Source organism: Mycteria americana, chromosome 2 (assembly GCF_035582795.1).
Source record: "Mycteria americana isolate JAX WOST 10 ecotype Jacksonville Zoo and Gardens chromosome 2, USCA_MyAme_1.0, whole genome shotgun sequence".
Lineage (NCBI taxonomy): Eukaryota > Metazoa > Chordata > Aves > Ciconiiformes > Ciconiidae > Mycteria > Mycteria americana.
The window spans coordinates 27,243,713-27,266,498 of NC_134366.1; the positions used below are offsets into that span (position 1 = coordinate 27,243,713).

Below are 22,786 nucleotides of genomic sequence, written 5' to 3' on the forward strand. Positions count from 1 at the left end.
TTCTGCTGTTCAGCAAGTCTGAAAATCAAGTCTTTGAAATGTAAAGGCAGGAAGGGCTTGCAGGGACGCCCCAGCTAAAAGCAACGTTTGCAGAGACGGGTCCCTGTAAGGCTGTTGCATTGCTCAGCACCAGAGATCGGTGACACAAGCACAGGTCCAGCGAGGCAGGTGCACGACCGATCTGTAGCAGGCGAACTCTGCCTGCTGCTGCTGTCTGGGTCGGCGTGCTGTGATCCTGTCCTCGCCATGCCTGTCGAGGCTGTGTCCCCTACAAGGACTGTTCCCAGCCCCAGAAACAATGGCCAGACTAGGGAGGCAGAACACCCCTCATTCTTGATTCCCATTACAGAGGTGTTACATACTATGGTCCCCAGAAACTGTGCTATGAGACTGCTTGCTGTAACACGATTTCCTGACTCATTGTGGATTCATTCAAGTAACACATTAAAAAAAAATCCTATATTTCTTAGTTATTTTCCATTTAAAATCAGTTTGTGTTGGGGAAAAGGTATTTATCGTCATGACCATAAGGTTAAAGGGAAATACAGTGAGAAGATACATCTTGCCTTTTTTGCTCTGGTCCCAAGAGAGTTTCAGAATTGCTGCTATGACCATGTAGGTTGTTTTGAAAGAATCATACGGAAGGTACCTAATAACCATTGAAAGTTAATAAAATACAGGCAGCTAATAGCTTCTGGTGCTTTTGAAATTATCCATAGATAAGCTTTCTTACTGAAACAAGAAAGCTGTAAAAACACATCTGAATTGTTCAAATTTGTACCAATAACTGCTTTAAGTCAAAATACTTGGGGATTAAAAATTGAAAGCATAAAACATTCCAAATTATTTTTTTCCAGATTAGATGTCTAGCAAAAAAGATATTTTTATGAACACTTTTTCTTCATTAGCTAAGACTTTATGCACACCTATTTTTCCATCGTCAAGTTAAATGTGCTAATGCCACTTGTTCACTTAATTAACCAACCATCATATCAGCAGTTTGTTTTCTTTCCTTCAGGCATTGTCATGTTCTTCTCTAGCTTTGAGATGTATTTGAAAGACTTTTAGGAATCATTTTGTAATACCAAAGAAAAAGAAGAGTAGAAAATGTTTGCAACTTGAGCTTGTATCTGAAAAACACTGCAGAATGGGGTTGGTAGGAATTTCTAGCTTTAAATCCTTTGCCTTGCTTGATAAAGAAAAAATATCACTGATGTTGATCTATACAGTGTGGAATGTGTCTTTCAAGGTAAGTAACAGGATATATATGCACACATACATCCATAAACACACACACACACATATAGATATATACACATGTACATATATATGGTTTTTAAGTGCTGCAGGAAATAAAACAATGTAAGTAATAAAACAGAACAGGAAGAGTTGAACACCATATTGATGTATCACTGGCTAAAAATATTACATTTTTGGATGGACAGGGAATGCAGGAGTGGTGCGCTGTCCCGGAGGGATGGTCAGGTGTTCCCATGTGCCTGAGTTCGTCATTTTGTTATTTCTTTGGGATTTAAGGTAATCAATTCTACCTTGAAACGGGCAAGCTAAGTGTGTATATGGTCCGTCACTTCAGCTCTGCTGACACATGGCCACCCGTAATGCTCCACAGCTCACCTGTATTATATCATCTCTCTGGCTCCTGAGTGTGAGGTACTATGCAGTTCTCTGCAGTTCACTGCCATCAGCTTTGAGCCCCAGGATTATGAAGGATTTGAACTACCTTTGCGCCAGTCTACAAATAAGCTACATCAGGGACTGCAGAGATACCAGGGAAAAATTAGACACATCTCAGCTGGCTCTGTAAAGTTGTACCAGACACTGGGCTTTCCTGGGAACATCAGTGTTAGACTGCACTACTGTCTGTGCTGAAAATGCATACCCAGTATACCCCTTCAGCTCATATGTCGGGCTTTTCCTCTCAGGAGACACCCCTGCGGTTGTCCTTTGCATTAAGGGAATTTCCCATCTCATCCCATCCTCCCTTTCAAATTTTCAGCCAAGAGACTTAGACCCTTGTTCCCTTCCAACCCTTTATGAAGTGTAAATGTTGGAGGGCTGGTGAGGATGCTGTAATTCAGTTGAAAACGCAACTTCAGTAGCGTTGGCATCATTCTTTAGTCACCCATTATCTTCAGTCTGGGTTATAAATGACTTAAGTGCATGTTGCTATGAACATAACAGTCCCTAATGGCATCACTTAAATCTAGCTGCCACTCGTAGGAAAGCGGGAACTGCCGTGCTGCGTCCGACGGCTGTGGGTCTGCCACTGTTGTCCTCCTGGGACATCACTGCCCTTGAGAACACTACCAGCTCATGCTGGGAAAACACTTCAGCCCTTTGCAACTAATCACACGAGCAAGGTGCAAAAGGAAGGTGAATCCAGCAGAACTATCAATGGATGCAAAAATTACATATCTATAGAGCTGGAGACTAAAAGAGCAATCTAAGCAGACGGTAAGTTATTTCCCCCTCAAGCCCAGCAACCAAAGGCTTGTTTATGTCTGAAACATGATGCTTTCTATCCCATAATCCTGTTTAAATACTTGTGGGTTTTCCCCATTATTGGCCTGAATGAAAACCTATTCGAACCAATGGGAATCTCTATATTCCTTCCAAAACATTTCTGCATCAAGACCTGAGTATCTTAACTTTTCTTTGAGTTACCAATTATTCTTTGAGTCTTACAGAGTCCAGTAAAATCTTTGTGGTAAAGAGCTGTAGAAATGTCTTTGTTCTTGTATTACAAAAAATCCCACATTATCTCCACCCCATCTATTAGGCTGGGTTTTTTAATCATGATTTTTGGATATATTTTCTCTTTAAACTGTGTCCTCAGTATCTCTGTTCTTTACTTGCATAAATCTCCACAATCCCTCCAATATTTTTTCTCTAGCCTCCTCGTAACTTTGTCCGTATTTTCTGTGAGAAAAAGTGACCAGAACACTCAGTCCCAACCAGAAATGCTGCTTCATTTATACTGTGACATTGTAGCACCACTACTAGTTGTCTTTTTATTAATCTTTAATTAATATTTATTAATTTTTATTAATCTTAATATGTGCCTTGCATGCAACAAAGATGTGTCCTCAGTGCTTTATAAACCTCTTTTTGCTAGTGTCACTGCTGAATATGGAATACCTGGCACATCCGTGTTGGTACAGAGCATGGCAGCTATCAGTCAATACAAGAATGGCAGAGAACCGAAACAGCGAGTGAAGCAAACAGAATGACGTTTGTATTTAAGAGATCACTGTTCACAATCAGGTCTTTGTGTGAGCTTGCTGAAAGGTTCTGGAGAATGCCATTCCCTAAGCAAGAACAAGAGATATTCAAGCAGCAAAGCACTGAGCCAGAAACATAGATGACGGGGGCACCGTCTGCATGGGGAGGAAGAGCTGTTCATTCCCTGGGCTCGGTCCAGGCTTTTTTCTTTCTTAAGCACTTAAGAGAATGCCAAGTTAGTGTGAATTGGACTACTGCTTACAGGAAGGAAACTGCACCCTGAGGAAGACTATGGGTTAATATGCAGAAGAAAATGTTTATAGCGATAGAAGCAAGCGTGGCAATACACAAACGGTTTTTTTAAAAAACTTTTTTACCTTTTTTCTTATATGGAGGAGATCTGTTCATCCTCTCATAGCATTTGAACTGCGAATCTATTATCTTCTGTCGTATGACTGAATTTTCAGTTACTACAGGCTCTAATGTAGGATCAGTATAATTTACAGTAGAAGAAAGACTTGGAACCATTCTCTGTACAGAAAGGAAAAACTGTTAGTACAAGTGAATAAACCAGGAGGATAAAATAAAAAAGTGAGGATCACAAATCTCTATTATGCATGCTTCAAAGGCCTTTTATTTGCACATGTGTTTAGCATTATGATAGGCCTTATACTGCTTGCAAAGTAAATGTTGAATTTTTACTAGTTTACCTCACTATAAACTCAGGATTTTAACCAAGCCCTTTTTCTTGGCAAAACAGAGGACCATTAAATATTGATAAAGTCCTCAAAATCTTTTCATTTAGCTTAGCGATCTGCGAAAAAATTTTGTATCTGCCCAAAGTTACACCCATGTATTTCCGCTCACTTGTGCCGATTTCTCTCCAGACTGTCCAGGCAAAATACCTCAGTGCCACAGCCTTGAAACTGATTATTTCATGTTTTATGTCACCTGCTTTGAGCTCTTGCAACTGCCAAGGTCATAGAAACACACAGGGCAGAGAGTTTAAACCTCACTACCTGGCCTTAGCTCCTAGTTAAGGACCTAAGCAAAGCGTTCCTAAATTTGAGAGTCTGAATAGCAAGGTCCTCTTTGATCAAGTGGCATCTTCTGACTTCTCCCACTCTGAGCTGCCTGAAGGACAAAGGGAAGGATTGTTGCCTCTGGAAGGCAAAAATCTCAGGTAGAGAGGTCAGTTATCTTTTTTTCCATCCATCCATCCCGCTGTTGCACAGCCCAGGTCTATGAGCCCAGGTGGAAATGAGAGTGTGGAGCTTTAGTTAATTCTGTTCTGCCTTAATCCTGTATCAGGACATTTCTCTGCACGAAGGTGATAGGAAAGAATTAGTTCCTCTGCTTCCCCAAGCAAAAGCAATGCTGCTGTGGCACTTTCCCTGTATGACCCTTTATTTTTCTCTATACTAAACCATACTAAAGCCATCACAAACACATACAGAGTCATTTACAGGCTCTTTCAAAACTTAGGACTCTCATAAACACACAAACTTGACATTTTTAGCAGCAAATACTAGCACACAGATCTTTAAGCAAGCATTTGTAGGTGTTCAAACTGAAAACATGACAGGTTTGAAAGTCCAAATATCAGCTTACTTCTTACATTTTGGCTTCCCTTTTTTTTTATCGCACATCACAAGCAATTGTATCTCATTAATACATTACTGTTTTCCCATTTGCACAACTAAAACACCTTGGTAAAATACACAGCAAAACCACAGTATGTTTGACTTAGTTGAAAAAAAATAACCCATTACTTTATCCTGATACTTCTGTGCCAAACCATCTCAGTTTAATCTTTTTATATTCTTATACCTAATCAATTATTTTTTCTTAATTTAATCTAATCTCTTTTGATACAAATATTTTCATTTTCAACTGTATACAGCTACTATCTGAAGACTGGAGGACAGTCAAGGTAGTTCATCTCATTGCACTTAAATAGGCACTTGAAATAAAATGGGAGGAATAAAAAGGAAGATATTTTCTGGCAGAAACAATTTTACATAAATTTTATGTGTATGTATACACACACACAAAGATATACTTGGACAGTGAAGCCATTTGGAACATTTCATCTGGCCATCCAAGTGACAAATTAAGCATTGAGAAAGCCAGAAGAGGAAATACAGAAGCAAAGCCAAATATATCCCAGATCCCTCGCTTATGAAAAGATTAAAGGGAGTAGCTGGAGTCCATGTGGATCATTTAAAAACCAGCCAAGCAATATCCTATATCCAGCATGTAGTGTAGGAAAGTGCAGATGAGGTTCTTCAGACACCCTCAGGTCTGTCTCAGCCCTTTGGGTCCATGTATCGCCACAGGCTTTGGTACTTCTCTAAAGTGATTTATAGTTAACTCCATGCTTATTTTTTCCATTCTTGTTTTGAATAATACCTCAGTTCCAAGCTGTCTGCATTCAAGAGAGGAATAACGGTATCATCAAAGAAAGCTACAGGGACTTCTGTGGCATTGCCTCTGTTCTTGACGATTCCTCTGTTACTCTGGGCCAGTTTGGGAACACACCCATGTTTTGAAAGCATAACCATCTGATCATGCTTGGAAAACATCACCAATTTTCCTTGCCCTGCAACAATGCTTTTATTTTATTTTTGTTTTCTTCTAGGAAGGAGATGATCTGTTCTTCACATCTGTTTGACCAAAAAAGATCAAAATCATTTCATACTGACAGAGACCAGAAAGTCTGGTGTTGCTGGCCATAAATACTGTTGTGGTTTCACTTGCTTTAACTATACAGAATAAAGCACAACACAGATATGAAACAATCGGCAAATTCCAGCTACACAGATAGAAACTGTAGAAATTGTTCAGTGCTTCAGAACAGCTTTCCCCTATTCCAACTTTTTTGAAGCCTCTTTTACACACCGTTTTCAAAAGGACAGACCATTCCCAGAAGATTGCACAGTACAGAAACATACAAGCTGAAATCAAAAGTAAGATACGCCATCAGAAAAGGAATGCTCTTTAAACTGGTGAAGATGTAACAGTTTGTAACTAGGGATGATGACTTTGGAGGGTAAGATACAATTCAGAGACCAAAGACCCCTTACCCTTAAAGGTCCGTTTCATAACTTGCTGTGTGTAAGGGACTAAACCAATTCCTGAAGAAGTCAGCTCTTGTTGGGTACAGGCTAATGAGAATATTTTAGTACTTGGAGGGAGAGAGTACCTGTGGTGGTGGATAGAATAAATGTCTTGGATTGTGCTCACAATTATTTAAAGTGCTCAACCATGTAACCAGGAGGACTGCCCATTCTACTGCCTCTGCGCAAGGCAATCGTGGCCCAGCTGAAATTGCCAGCAAAATTTCTATTGCCCACATTTGGGCCAGGGATTCACCCAGATTAAAAATATGGGTGAGACTGTGTCACTAAAACTCAATGGAAATTACTTCATCAGTGGAAATCCCTTAATGGCCTACAGTAACTCTAAAGCAAGTTTGGATAAAAACTGAAATAATAATATTAGATTACAACTGTCTCTTAAATTATCTATTTTTTTTTCCCCAAACACAAAGACTCAGATTTTTAAATTTAGTTGCACAAAAATCTTTCCAGGCACTTTTGACGTAATCGAATAGCTTGTGTGTGAAATCAAATTAAGAGGTGTACGTAGGTGTGTTACTGGTATTGTTCATCTGTGATATGCCCTTTAAATGTACTCTTCCCTTTGATTGCTATTACTCATTTCTGTTTGCCTAGATTTGAAAAGCTGGCCATGGAAGTTTGAACAATATTTTCTTCTACCTTAAAATCAGATAACCATTTCAGCAGACTAATGAAAAAGTAATTTGGTGGCTTGCTGGAGGTTGAGCAGTCACACCTCCGTTGGCAGTGCTGGTGTTTTCTACGGTGCGTAGGAGAATCACACATCCACCACCACTCCGGGACTCAGAGCCTAAAGCCTGACCTCCCCAAAGTCAGTCCAGTAGGCTGATGATCCAGCCTTATATTCCTGGGGCTCAGTCAGACAAAAATCTTGGTACAGTTTGCCATGTCAGATATTATTATTTGTTTTAGTCTTCTTGTGCTCCTTACCGTAGGGGTCAGGAAAGGGCAAACGGGGCAGAAAGAAATCTCTGGGTCATTATTCTCTTATCAGAGAGAGCAGGAGGTTGGGCATGGCTACACAGGGGGGGAAGCTGAGTGTGTACCATGCTAGTGGGAGAGGCTGGGAATGTCCCATGAGTCTCTGTGTGTGTGTGCTCTCATGGAACCAATGATTAGGAATCACCTCTGCTACTGTGTTTTAATGATTACACCTAGGTAGTTTAGGAATTAAGTTTTAAAACACTTGTTTTCACCATAAAAAAGCCAAGATTAAATAATTTTCACCTGGTTACTACCTACAGTATTGAACAAATTTTGAATGTTCAGAGTCCATTACTGCATGTTAAAAACCCTTCCCATCCATCCATAAGTTACTTCAGATGGAAATATAAATGATGTTGATACAATAAAGGAATGCCTCATTCATTTATAAATATTCTTTATTAAAGAGAAATAAATAATTCACAACTTAATAATCAGGATGTGTTCATAGCCTGAAAATGATTGGTATGATTTCTTCAGAAGAAAACTGTTTAAGTGATGTCCCATGCAGCAGTTTAGCAGCCGTACATATGATGTCACTCCTAAAAGTCCAAGTAAATGACGTCATACATACGACCACCAAGCCACCACGTGACAAATGACTGTTATAAGAAAATGAATCATCATTAAAAAGAGAAAAAACAGGCTGCTGGGAATGCTGAAGTTCACTTTATACCTAGAATTAATAAAAGAATCTAGAGAAAGCAATTTGGCTTCATTATTAAACTATATCAAAATGAACAAATAGTGCCCCAGTTTCTGTAAGACAGACACCTGCTATTAACCTGTGCAAGACTGTGCCCATTTCTGCAAGAGAGAATCCAGATAAAGCAAGCATAAAATTCCTTCTTTTTTTTCCCCACAAAATATTGGACATGATGAGCAAGCATCCCCAAATATTTTTTTTCCACCATCAAGGAGCTTGAAGTATACTGTTGACTATACATGACATTTAGGAAAAGAAGGTATCTGTAGCTTTCTTTGCTTTTGTTTTTTCCTTCCTTTCACTAAATTCAGTAATTTTGCGACATTTATTGTTGAGCTCAGTCAAAATATATTTCAAGTTCTGGATGCTCTAACTGTTTGGTTTTGATTTCAATAGCTCAAACATTCATTTGGTACCTTTCTTTTAAAACTGCCATCTGTAGTCACCACCTTCTGGGTCACTAAACTCCTGTCCTTCAATACATCACATCTTTGAGTGAGAGCTCAGCACGAATTAGACTGATCGCAGAGCCCCTCTCATACCTCGACTACGTTTGAGCTACATTTCACAGCTGGTAGTGTTAGGACAGAGAAGAAAACGACTGTGATGCCTTAGGAAGGTCATTAGTGCATAAGATAACAATAATTTCTTATCCATCACAAATGTGCTAGGAAACAGCAGACAATTTCTTTGGGGAAATACCTTGACATGACATGTTTTACTTAACTACTGAATGTTAAATTTTCCCATACTCAGTTGCTGTTGAAACAGGATGGAAATTATCTCACAGTGAGATCCCATACGACTTACATTGCAGATTTTGGCAGCTGTTTCAACAGGCACAAGATTATCAGCCACAGCAGATGAAGACAAGGCACTTGTAATGAAAAGCAACTCACGAATCTTACAGTATTTTCCATTGCTGCAGGATTTGCGAGGAAGCTTTACTCCCAGAACAGCCTGATGCAAACTGCAGGCTTAAAGGAAAGCTGCACAATACTTCATGGATTTTTGCTTGTAGCTCTGATGATCGTCTTGCAAGAGGCAAAAAGCTGCATAGCAACATCCTTATTTTTTGAAAAGCAAAGATGGAGACAAAAAGTCCTGATCACCCCTGAAACTGGGGTGAATAGAACAGAATACGGCACTCCTCTCCCTCTTCGGAAACCGTGAGCAGCTTGAATCTCAAATTCTCACACTAATTCTCAGCACCTTAAATCATCAGCAGCTTGCTTTCCTGAGTCTTCCTTGTGTGAGAAGAGCTCCAGAACTTGCAAGTCCACTTCCTTACAGCTTGAAGCAACCCATAGCTACAAAGGGAAAGGCACACTTCAGAACAACAGCTTTCAAAGGCATGGTCTCAGGTGATGAGACCCAGGGGGATCTCATCATCCAAGGCTGGGGAAGCCCCTGGGCTCCCGTGGTGCCAGACAGAAGCAAGGCTCTGGTGAAGTATGCCAAAAGAGGCGGTAACAGATCTTCGGCAGCTCTTCTGGCCCGGCAAAGGGTGGGACCTGCTCTGGAGCAGGTGCTAGAAGAGCCGCTGTCTAAGCAGGAGAAGGCTTGTGCTTACGGCGCCCGCACAGACGCGGGTTTCAGAGACTCGTGGTCAGAGCTGCTGAGCTGGGCAGGTGGCAGGAGCCCGGGGAGCACGTGGCCGCACCACCTCACCAGCGTGTATGGCACGTCCACTGTGAGGATCAAATGGGTACACCACGAGCGGTGCCCTCATCACGGCGGCAAACGTTTTCCTAATTGGCTTCTGGAGACCTGAATCCACAGCAACCGTGTCCCAAAACATGCTAGTTTGTGCAGTTACCGAAAATTACATTTAGGCTTTCACATAATTAATTTTCCATGTTTTGTGAATGGGAATTATTCACAAACCTTTCAGGAGCTGACAAAATGTACCAGACTGTGTATAGTTTAGTGACTGAGGCTTGGTAACAATTTGATAGATTTGGCCTTAATGAACTTGTACTCAAAATGAATTTATTTAAAAATGCAATCTTGATCTAATGGTCCTAATTGAATAATAGTGTGGTCTTCAGCTGCAGAATCCATTTTGTCCTTCCTGAGCCCTTTGTGGTTGGCTCAGAACAACAAAATTGGAGTATGTGAGAAAAACTACTCCATCAATCCTCATTTACAGGATAAAATCAAACCACCATCTGTAGGCACTAGATGACAATTCTTACTTAACAAAATCAGGTAGAAAACAGAACTCTCTTTTCTCAATGTCCTGCTAAATTGATCGGTCACACAGGAAAGAGACCCAAGCTTGTTTCCTCCTCCTCATTCTCTGCAGTTTGATGCCCCTGGACACTGTGTTGATGTTCCATCTTTCTTGTGGAGAGAACTGTGCACTGAGGAGATGAACTAATTGCTCCAGCACACAGGGGCTCACATACTTGAGGAAACAAATCTTAGCCACATTCTGTGGCTCTCAGTAATTACCAAAAATGAGACGGTATCAGGAATAAAGTGAACCAAGAAATAATGAACAGTTAAAATTTCTAATAGAATTCACTTTGAATTGCAGAGGACTATCTGGTGATTCTGCAAGCATTATCATTATTCTGCATCCAAAAGCAAGGGAAACCATCAAAGAGGAAGACAATAAGGAGTTAGTTTTATTTCTAAATGAGGTTTTGGAGCAACTGGTGCTTTAGGTTTTGTTTAGCAAAGGCGAGTTATTGGGGACCTGTACACCGAAGAGTAAAGTGCTATTTATTCTATGCACAAAATGACATACATAAGAGAGATGGTTTCTATCAGAAGGTACCAAAACCACCTAGTGACAGGTCTAAAGGCTGGAGACTGTGGGGAGGGGGAGCCTATGGACACCTTGTAACTAGGGTTTAGGACAAAATATTCAAGGACAGATATAGGGTGAATCTGGCACCTATAGTGAGACAAATGGCATAAACAGAGAGCCTGGAGCCCAGAGGAGAAAGCAAGGACCTCAACAGCTTGTGTTGCTTTGCAACAGCTTGCAGTCATCAGCTGGAAGTGCAGGACATAGACAAGAGGATGACAGTAAACCATCAAAGCCATCAAAGAAAAAAGATCTGGAGGATGGTTTGTGGGGTAGGTAGACAACAGGAATGAGAGATCACCCCTGTGTCACAAATCACTTTGATTACTGTATCTTCCTTAACCTCAGACAGTGGCTGACATGTAAGTCCTAGGGAGTCATAGCTCTGGGAACTGAGGCATGATTAAAAGAACCAACAGAATGGGAACAGTCTTTTTGGAAGAGAAAGACATCCTTCCTTGTTACAGACCACAAATAAAATGTAAAAAATGAATGTTTTCAACCGGCTACAGGTGCGAAAATTTTTAGAAGGATGACTGATGCCGAATATTTTTCATATGTGATCTAACAGCAGTGTTCTGGCAAGTGACATCAAGGAAACAGAGCTTGTTCATGGTCTACTTCTATGACCATGGCTTCTCCCTTACTGGAAGAAAAATTAATCTCTGAGGTGTCTAAGTAGATCACAGTATGGCCACTGCAATGGGGAAGGAAGGAATATAGACATTGGAACAGTGAAAATGTAAGAAAATTTGTGCTTAAGTTATCCATTGAGGTCAGAAGTTGGAGACGTCTCTGGTGCAAAGATATCTAAAAAGAAGGAGATGCAGATCTCACTGCAGAGTTTCTTAAAGAAATCCTAGCCTTGGGGTACTGCAGGAATGAGCACAGAACTCATGTTGCATACACGCTACCATGGGTGAGAGATTTAAAAGATTTGTGGATAACAGGGTAAGGATCAGCTCAGTCCTTCAAGGGCTCACCTACAAACTCATGCTGCAGGTCAGAGCACCTCAAACACTCAGAAATGCTGTTGACAATTTTAGTTATCAGAACATTTACAGTTCTGTCATTTGACTGGGGAAGAAAAATGATCTGGAAGTGTTCCTTCAGTCAGCGTTGGCTTGTTATAAGAAGAATTGCTGTTCTTTGCCAAGGCCCCTGTTAGGCTATGCAGATCAGCTGGGATTCAAGCCCAGAAGAAAGCTGGTCTCTGTCAGGCTGTTTGGTTAGAGAGGTCTCTGACCATGGGTGATGTCCCAGCCAGTGCATTGCTACATGCGTCCCTTGCAGGGCTATGTGTAACAGCCACAAAAGGTCACAAACATCAGAATACTCCAATACACCTCAAGGCAGAAGAGTTTTGCCAAGCACAGGGATGATTCCTTTAATCATTAATTAATTCCGGACTAATTACTTTTGAAACCAAGTTAGCAGAAATGTGTTAGCTCGCCTCTGTTCCTTCTCCCGCTCTCCAGCTCTTCTTTGGTTGAGGGTCCTAATCCTGAACAATGGATTCAGTATTTTACCAAAGTGAGGTGTTCTTTGTTGTTCTTCTGGGTTCTCCATGATCTCGTTTCTTCTGGGTTCTCCATGATCTCATTTCATTGTTTGCTTTTTGTCTCCTTCTATCCATCATTCTTTTACTGTTCTCTACTTCCCTTCCCTCCTTTTTATCCATATAAATTTAAGTGGCAAACAGCACAGTGGGCAAGTTATGCTAGGCTGAAAGAAAAGGAGGGATGCCACCCAACAGACAAACCAGGGAGGGCAGTCTCTACTGTTCCCCAATGTGTCTTCCAGCCCCTTTATACAACTTATATCCAGAAAGAATGGGAGCTGATGGGGAGATGCACACAAATGTTCCATATTCAGGTGTTAGAAGAGAAGCTCAGAAGCAGGGGGCGTGAGGAGCTAACCAACAAAACACAATTAAGAAGAACAAGAATGAAAGCTTTCTTCAGGAACACAGAGATAAACGGTTGAGGAAGAAGGTGGCATCTGGTATGCAAGTTACTCATACCACACCGAGGTAGAGAGGTGCTTGTTCCCAGTAGCATCGTTCAGACATATTCTGACCATTCTGTAACTGAGGCTCTGGGTGGTATTCTATTTTCTGACTACCTGTAATGTCTTTGATTTTATAATTGCTAATAATTTGAGGTTTCACAAGTAGAGATCAGAGAATGCATTCAACTTACATGAGAGGTATTTAGTCAGGTAGAAATGAATTTGCTACATATTTAGAACAAGAGTTACTCACCCATGTTGCATAAATTGAAATAATGGTAATATTGATATTAAACAGTTGAAAATAGCATTTGAACTTAATAAATAAACTTTATACTGTTATTTTCCATTTCAGTTGCTTTCCTAATAGCAGAGTAACTATAAACAGTGAAAATCCACAATTGCTTAAGTCAGTCTAAGTCTCACACAACAATGCTAAGCAAGTTTTCAAACACATAAGTTTCCATGTCACTGATATGTTGTAGCCTGTAAAACACGGAAATGAAAAATCACATGCATTACCTTCTTTAGACTTGCAGTTTTCTCTCACCAAGAAACAATGCTTTCAAGTTCAAAATTTTATGAGATATCTTATTTAGAAACTTTATTAACCTTATTTCAGAATTTATCAGTAAGGGAACTCATTTCTTCACCTGTGCAGTATAACAAATATAACACAGTACTCATTACTTTTCTGATCATTGTTTTTCTGAACATCACCACAAGTATAAATTTGGGATGTGTCATGAGCAGTTCAGTTTTCTTGTACTTACAGTTAGAAGGATGATCAGTAAAAAGCAACTGTGGGTTGTTTTTTTCATTGTGGAGTCTTGCTGGAGAGACACGTTGTAGCTGACCCTTCTGGGAATTAAACAACAAAAAAGTAGTATTAGACTTTATTTGTTAAGGTAAGTTCCTTGTCTTCGTGTATGAGCATCTTTCTAGAATTAAGTGGACTCTGCGTGTGTGTGTGCCCCCAGCCTCGCATGTGCTCATGTTTGATTTCACTGGAGCCCGGTATGCTTTTAATTTGGTCTCCTCCGTGGATCTCTGGTGGCGAGTTCAGCTGACGTGGGGTACAGCTCCACATTACTATATCACCAGCAGCAGTCCTGGGTTAAGCTCTGGGTCTTTGCCAGCTGAGGCTACCTTGGTTGTCCTGATTCAGCTGCTTCTAACCTACACATACGTCTGCAGACCTATGAAGAATCTAGATATTTTTAAAATGACCTAAGAAAACCAGAAAGGTCTGGTTTGCAGATAAGCGTAATGGCAGCTCAAAAGGCATATTTATGGAGCTAGAGAAAGCCGGAGGTTGGGTAACCTCTAGCTAGGTGAACAAGGAATTGTGGCAGGAAAAGAGAGAGAAACTGGGAACACCACCGTGGGATTACACGCTCCCTAATGAAGCTAGCTTGGCCGGGCTGAGGACAGACACACAGCAGTGTAACCTTCAGGCCATCGAGAATGAGCTTCAGCCGCACAAAGTACTGGAGAGGCAGAGCATGGACACAACTTGGAGGGAACTGGATTGGCAGCTTTTTGGTTTTCTTTTTCTTCCTAAATCAACACCCATCTGGCCTTTCTGGGAAAAATATCCAGGGGTCACCATGTATCATCATATTGCTTCACAGTTGCGGGAATTCAAGCAAGCAAAGGTCTTTGCATTAACACATCATTTTTAGGTTTATGAAAATGGAACTTTTGCATTAGAGTGAGAAACATGGCTTTTGCCAAGACACAGTGCCTTCTGATGTCTCATGGACAGTGCACTAGCGGTGCCATGGGCTGAGCAACATGCGTAGATCACCTTCAGCCACAGTAAGACAGTGAGCACTCACACACCTTTATTTTTCAGACAGCTTAAAAACTAAGTGAGGTGTTTTCTACCTGGGCAAACAATCCTGTGAGCACCCGACATATCTGAGACCCAGAAATTTAATGGGAAAAAGGCACACGGACTTGGATGCTTAGTCTACGTGACATGTCGTGAGCAACACAGTCACTTGTGTAACATTTATCTCTGCAACAGCACTGTAACAGCTTTTCTCATCTTGAAATGGTCTGGAAGGTCACCCATTTTCAGAGGGGAAGGAAAATATGAGATCAGTTATAACTGTCCTCATCTAAAGCAGAAATATGTAATCTCAAAATGTGATAAAGGTGTGGCACTTCCACTTCAGTGTAGCACATGTGGATGCAATCTCCTGCCAGATCCAAATGGGAGCGTTGCAGTCACGTGTCACTGAGATTACATAAAACAAAGTGATGGAAAAGAGGGTTCAGAGGATTTGCCTCTAGTAAGAAGGAGCCTTATTACTATCTGAGCCTTGCCAGAACCATCCTGGAATGCCAGAGGTAATGGGACAGGCAAATGACACAGAAATAATACGTAATTACGCTGTCCGCCACATATTTGTATTTGATCAGCAATGGTAGACAACTCAATTGAAGCAAAAATTGGACAGCTAGATGAGAGGAAAATGCCTGGAATTGTCCGCATCTCCTCCAGACTATTCACTGCAGTGTGTATTGGTTCAAAACTGCCAAAAAGATTCACGGGCATATAAACAACGGCTCTTGGTCAGCTGTGCAATGAGTAGACATACAAGCACGAATATGGTGTTCATACAGTTACAAACTGTACTCTAAAGCATTCTATAGTGTGGTGTAAAGCCAGTCTAGTAGGTGCCTCTATTCTTCTTGCCAGCCTCATTACTTCTGCTGCATCTATAGGGAACTGGTAAAAAGCAGGCAAAAGAAGGACTTTGCCTTACAAACTGTCGACAGTTTTAAAATACACATCACTTTCCACAAATGGCACAGAGATCAACACAATATTGTGACCTAGAACGCATGAGCAAAATCAATAGCAATTTAAGTTACCTGTGATACGTCTACTTTTCCTGTGCTTGTGCTGGGAGTGCTTGCAGCACTATGTTGGGTTATAGCTGTAGCTGCAGGTAAACCTTGTCCTTCTGAGATTTTGTGAACATTTGTTATTATGTACTCAAAGAGCTATTTAAAATGTTTCTTGCTCCCATCTCTCCTAATTAAAAAAAGCCATCTGTAAAATATTTAACACATTATTTTCCCCTCTGTTAACCGTGATGACTGTGCCATATGATACTACATACGAGTAAATGAGTAAGAACTATTTCCCACGCTAAATCCTATATAGTCTTGATATTTCTAGTCTTTCTTCTTCTAGCCAGCTCTAACCACAGGAATGGCTGACATGCTACATAAAATCCAGTACCTCTTTTTTATTCCTCTTTCACAGGAGTCTTTTCCAGTAACAATTTCAACAACTGTTGAACAACAATATTTTAACAATCCTCGTATAAAGCTCCTGACTAAGAAGTGGCTTTTCTCTACTTTAACCGTAAGAATGGCCCACAGCACTACAGCACACTTGGGTTAGCATCAGTATTGGATCAAGGATGGTGATCACACTGAAATGAAAAGGTACATGACGGTAAAAAGTGTTGGTCAGCGGGCAGAGCAGGAACAACAGGGAGGCAGAAAGATTCACAGAAAGGGAAGCCCTGAGAGATGGACCCTGTCAGCCTCTGGGTGGAGGAACAGACCAGCATCTCCATGGCTCTGCCCCCATCTCCAGCGATCCAGGTTCAGGCATGACATGACAGGCAAGCTGGGATGTGCAAAGCAGCATACTCAAGTGCCCTGGGTTTTGGCTCTCTTGTGCTAGAACTATCACTTTTTTACACCAGCTGGCACTACTGCCCATGGACAGCGTCCTTGCAGCCAAAGGGTGGCTGGATAGCCCAGAGCAGCCTCATGGAGAGCACAGGTGCTGTCCTGATTCCTGTTTCTATACTATTTATCCTTTTTCCGTAAGCCCAACAATGTCCCTGCTCGATGTTAAGATAATATAATGTGCTTCACACATGTAAGTTTTAGAACATCCTTATTTAGTGATTAATCATAAGCACATTGCTAAAGCCCAGTAATTTTCCATGACTATTAATTCTTCACTCTCTGTTACTTATAATAGTTACGTATGAAATCCCTGTCTGTTTTTGAAACTAGAATATTGTTCTTTCTTTCTTTGTAAATGTAGCATAGCTCATTATGTGCTAAGATATTCCTCCTGCTTCAGCTATTATAGTAATACCATTGACACCTTGGGATTAGTCCTGAAGCTCAACTGCGGATGAGCACAGCATCCTACTTAGTAATGACATCTCTTTTGGCTCTGTCCTGATTTCTACAGCTGCAGTACTAAGCTGAACAGGGCTTCAACTACCATTACCATCGGGTTACCCAGAAGGTGGGACAACCCTCCCTGCACAGCCATTTGCACAAGGCCAACAAGGGGGGTCAAATTTAGTCAGAAAGGAGGGTATAAGGAGGAAGATTCAAAAGAGGGCAGCAGAGCAACATTTCTTTGCCAAGGTCTGAAGAAATGATAAGAAAGAAAGGCCTTTTTGGAGGAAGAACTGGAAAAATTTCTCATTTAATTATTCTGCTCTGATAATTCTGCAATGTCATCTTTCACAATAGTGCTGTGTGCTGGTTTTGGCTGGGGTAGAGTTAATTTTCTTCATGGTAGCTAGTATGGGGCTATGTTTTGGATTTGTGCTGGAAACAGTGTTGATAACCCAGGGATGTTTTCGTTACTGCTGAGCAGTGCTTACACAGAGTCAAGGCCTTTTCTGCTTCTCACCCCACCCCACCAGCGAGTAGGCTGGGGGTGCACAAGAAGCTGGGAGGGGACACGGCTGGGACAGCTGACCCCAACTGACCAAAGGGCTATTCCATACCATATGGCGTCATGCTCAGCGTATAAAGCTGGGGAAGAAGAAGGAAGGGGGGGATGTTCGGAGTGATAGCGTTTGTCTTCCCAAGTAACCATTACACGTGATGGAGCCCTGCTTTCCTGGAGATGGCTGAACACCTGCCTGCCCATGGGAAGCAGTGAATGAATTCCTTGTTTGGCTTTGCTTGTGTGCACGGCTTTTGCTTTACCTATTAAAGTGTCTTTATCTCAAGCCATGAGTTTTCTCACTTTTACTCTTCTGATTCTCTCCCCCATCCCACTGGGGGGGAAGTGAGTGAGTGGCTGCATGGGGCTTAGCTGCCTGCTGGGTTAAACCACGACATGCTGACATACCTTTGGAGGAAGAAATGGTTTTAACAGCACAAAACAGGACTTGTGGGTTGTGGCTAAGTACAGAAGTGTGACACAAAAATACCTTTCTCTGTCATCGTCTTACCCCCAGAAAAGTTGAAAATTCATTGCTACCTCCTTGTTTGGCTGCAAGTTCCTTAGACAGCTTTCTTTCCAACCCGTGCAGCATTCTCAGGGTGAAAAGCTGTGTACCCATCTCCAACCCCAAGGTCTCTAGGATTTGTTAACTAGTGGCGAGGCTTGCAGACCCTCCTAGGGAGTGCCTTGCCACTCAGCACAGAAGGGCACCAACCCACTCTGCCTGTGTTAACACTGGGGGGGGTGGGGGGGAACACAGGGCAGAGGCACCGGGGCAAGACACGGGCAAGTCAGCTGCTGAGCATTTAGGGAATTTGGATCCAAGAAGGAGGTTGCAGGTCTGCTTGCATTGTCAAATATGCAGATAGTCTCAGGGAAAGTATTAAAATAGTCCCCTCATTCCCAGCTGGACATTTTATCCCTGGATTCCTAATTTAGGCTACTGTTTTGGGCCAGGAGTGAGTTGTACATCACACCTCTATAATCCCAGGTCCTGCGCAGACCAGCATTGTAGCTATAGTCCCTTCAGGCAGAGGAAATGCCATGGGTGTGATCCCCACGCGTGAGAAGGGAATAGAGCCAGCCCCTCCTATTTCCCAAGCGCATGCTCTAGCCATCAGCCTGGAATGCTCTGCAAATGGTTTAACTGGCACCAGGATCTTCCGGCAACCACATTTCCAAGGGAAATAGTGAGCTCTGCTCAGTTCTTCCTAATATGCCAGAAAGCTGGTGACCGTCAGTTGCAGGTGGAGAGACGTGCCCCCCTACAGCCTCTAGTCAAGTGTCCAGGAAGATGAGGCAAGGCAGAAGACTTATCTAGTGTCTCGCATTCCTGTATTCCCTATCGGTTACCTTTACACAGCTCCTTGATCTTTTGTCTAACCCTCCTGAAGTTTTCATACGAAAATCTCCTGAGAAATACAGGTTCCAAATTCTCAATTTCAGGCACCTAAAGGCATTGCTACATGAAAATCGCAGGCATCTAGGTCACTTACTGGATCTTATCTCATTCCTTTTGGTAGTCTTGGAGATAATTTCACTATCAGGGAGTCAAATGCTCAATTGTGTGATGACTACTCAGTTGTTACTCAAGCAGATCACCATTAATTTCCATTAGCTTGCCTGGTGGAAACGGTGAACTGCGTCTTGTAAAGCCGAGTGTGTGCTATGTTAACAAATTGGAACTATTAGCCATGGCAAATAGGCAATTTCAGAGCTACACAGATCAAGTGACCAAATAAATCTACTTTATCGATTCATTTGGATTACATGGGAGCTGCAATGTTTGATGCTTCATTTTTCCATTGAAAACCAGTCAACAAGAAGGGGCTATTTTACCTTAGGCTTCCCTTTAACCAAATCCTTGCCAATAAACTGGACAAAAAGAGAAAGAAACAGAAAGTAGCTACAAACTTGTCTGTGTTTACTTTTAAGGTAATCACAAAGTTTTGAAAAGCCCCCACACTACATATCCGAGCAGCCCACGTCATCATACACACTACAGAGAAAACTGAAGATGGCTGTTGTTAGGTAATACAACAGACATAAGGATACTTTGAAAGAACAAAAAAATACAAGAATTGTGCTTTGAGTGAGAATTATTTACCTGGAACTCTAATAACATGCAAGCCAAATTAACCAGAAGATTTTCAGAAAAGGCTGAACCTTTTCATGAAATAAAAGACAGTAAAGCATTAAAGGAGTTAGAGGAGCTGATTCCTTCTACCTGCCAGGGGCACCTGGAGTGAAGGGCCCTTGGGAGGTTTCCACTACCTAGGAGGGGAGCTGAGGCAGCTAGATGAGCACCGGCACCTAACTTCTAGGTCCCTGAAGTTAAATGAATCCCATTTGTGTTATATGTAGATCTGGGTATGGTACTTCTGCATCCTCTAATAGCTATTATTGGGAGGCGATTCCTACCATGTATTAGTAGCCAAGAAAATTACTACTTTTTCAGTACTTAGGAAGCCATCCCTAATCCCGCTCCTGGCTGTTGGCCAAGGGCTTTTATGAGGTTTAAAAGCAAGTAAAAGCAAAGACAATTTCAGGAAGGGACTAGCCTTTTCAGGGGATTCAGGGGATTTGTTGGCAGCCAAAGTTTCAAATACTTATAAAGACTGGATAGTGTCATTTCTTTCAAAAGCTTTAGTTTTTACCTTTTTCAAATGTACTCTAGGAAGGTGTAAAACATGAAGTATTTTAGCCCAAAGTGTTAAGAGGAGTACTTGAAGAGAGGCATTCCAAGCACTTCTGGAGTTTAGCCTCTACAGGACTCCCTGTACCTTGTTTCACTTCTCTGAAATTGGTAAATTCATTCTGTTTTACCCAGGAATAGTTGTCTGAACAATGTATATGAGCCTATTTTGCAATCTTAGGGATGTGCCTCTGGTTTAAGCTGGACAGGAAGTTATCCCAGGAAGAACCATCTTTGTTTAAAAAAAAAAAAAAAGAAAAAAAGAATATTGTAGAATTCATCTTGGAATATAAATAATAAGCATTTACTGCTGCAATAAATAACATGCCTATTGCTTTTTGGTGTACTGTGTCTCAGCCACACATTTCCAGCCCTCCCTTGTGCTTGTGTTGTGAAGACATGGCCCAGAGAGCTACGCCAGCAGAAACCGAGCCCTGGAGCGCGTGAGTGAGAAGGTTTTCTGCCTCTGCAACTCTCTGAACTTACCGCAGGCTCTGGTGATACAAGCAGTGGTAAAAAGAAGGGGGTAGAAATACTTAGTTGGGAGGAGATGGCGAGTAACAACAGCACATCTGCCCTGATATAGATCAGTTTAAGCTGTTCTGGAATTGAAATTAACAGAAAATCAACTTCGGTGCTTTTGTGGTGAAAGATGCCAACACCACATGCAATTACACTTGTACTCAAGCCATAATGCAGTACAGAGAGCGGATCACACTGCATATCTGGAAAATGAGATCATCCTCCTCAATCACTATTCAAAGGATACACTCTTAAAATAACAAAACAACATTGTAAAAAAACAATTATGGTGAACATAAGAATTAAGTCAAGTCAGGCTCTCAGCACCGTTCAAAGTATCACAGAATGGTTTGGGTTGGAAGGGACCTTTAAAGATCATTACGTCCAACCCCCCTGCCATGGACTGGGGCATCATTCACTAGAGCAGGTTGCTCAAAGCCCCATCCAACCTGATGTTGACCGCTTCCAATGATGGGGCATCCACAACTTCTGGGCAACCTGTTCCAGGGTCTCACCTCCCTCATCATAAAAAATTTCTTCCTTATATTCAGTCTAACTCTACCCTCTTTCAGTTTAAAACCATTTCTCCTTGTCCTGTCACTACAGGCCCTGCTAAAAAAGTCTTTCTCCACCTTTCTTATAAGCCCTCTTTAAGTATTGAAAGGCTGCAATAAGGTCTCTCTGGAGCCTTCTCTTCTCCAGGCTGAACAACCCCAACTCTCTCAGACTTTCTTCATAGGAGAGGCGTTCCAGCCCTTTGATCATCTTTGTGGCTCTCCTCTGGACCCGCTCCAACAGGTCCATGTCTTTCTTGTACTGTGGACCCCAGAGCTGGACGCAGTGCTCCAGTTGGGGTCTCAGCAGAGCAGAGGGGGACAATCACGGAATCACCTCCCCCAACCTGCTGGCCGCGCTTCTTTTGATGCAGCCCAGGATACAATTGGCATATCATATTGTTCATATCAAATGCCAAAGGTTTTATGTTTGTTTGTTTTTACAATCAGATTTGTAATGCTAATGTTAAATACAAAACTTAAATTTCTGAAGTATCACTCAAGATTTTACTAGCTCTGCTTTCAGGAATGGATAAAAGATAAAAACAGCAATATTTTAAAAAAAACTTACTAAATGCCAGTAAATATTATCATGTTAAAGTCAAATATTTTCAAGCCATAGAACAAAGGAGCAGAAAGCTGTGTAACAAAGCAGAGGACTAAAATCTATAGCACAGTATTCCTGCTATTCTAAGAGTGCTTGAATAACGGGATTAAATGAAGCAGCTTTGGCTAGTGGTCTACCATGCGACAGATGAAAGAACTACACTGCAGGAATGTCAAGTTCATCACTGAAGATTCCTCAAAGCAGAACACTTCCTTGCTATTTCGCTACACTGTGAAGCTGTGGTTTAGCATCTCACATAGTAGCACAGTATAATTTTAGCCTTTTAGGCACAGCTGTGAAAGGTCTTTTTGAAAGTGCTTGCAATTTTTGGAGGGCTTTGCAGCAGTGCTTGTAAAACGAGCAAGTATGCAATTATCTAATCTTGGTGACACTGCAGCTTGAACACATCCAGAAGCTTGGGATGAATACTACCCTGCTGTAGAGCAAAGACTTCAAAAAAGTTGCATACATTTATGTCAGATTATAATCTTTTGCATAGCCTGCAAAATTAAAGCAGATATTTGGAATGAATCTGTATCTATAATTCTCTTTTTTTCAGAGAAAAAAAGTTTTCACAGTCCTCATCACCTGCAAAATAATCTTTGTGGCCAACATTAATAACACTAGTATAATTTACAATGAGAATTGTAAGGGATAGAACTAAATAAACATTGCTAAATAAACTGAAAAATATTACACAGCTTCAGTCAAAACTCTGTGAGGTAAGGAAAAAGCCACCTCCATGGTTGCCTTATGACTTTAAGTGGACTGG

At 41.4% G+C, this 22,786-nt stretch overlaps 1 protein-coding gene across 1 annotated transcript in view; it reads right to left on the minus strand.

Moving 5' to 3' along the window:
- The window catches only part of CALCR (calcitonin receptor), a 177,812-nt gene that overhangs the window by 62,247 nt on the left and 92,779 nt on the right, over nt 1-22,786 (minus strand). Inside the window, exons 2-3 of the mRNA XM_075495530.1 lie at nt 13,678-13,765; nt 3,621-3,774 (exon numbers count right to left, since the gene is read on the minus strand). Of these exons, the coding sequence (XP_075351645.1) occupies nt 3,621-3,774; nt 13,678-13,725 (202 nt within the window). The 5' untranslated portion in view covers nt 13,726-13,765. The remainder of the gene's footprint in view (nt 1-3,620; nt 3,775-13,677; nt 13,766-22,786) is intronic.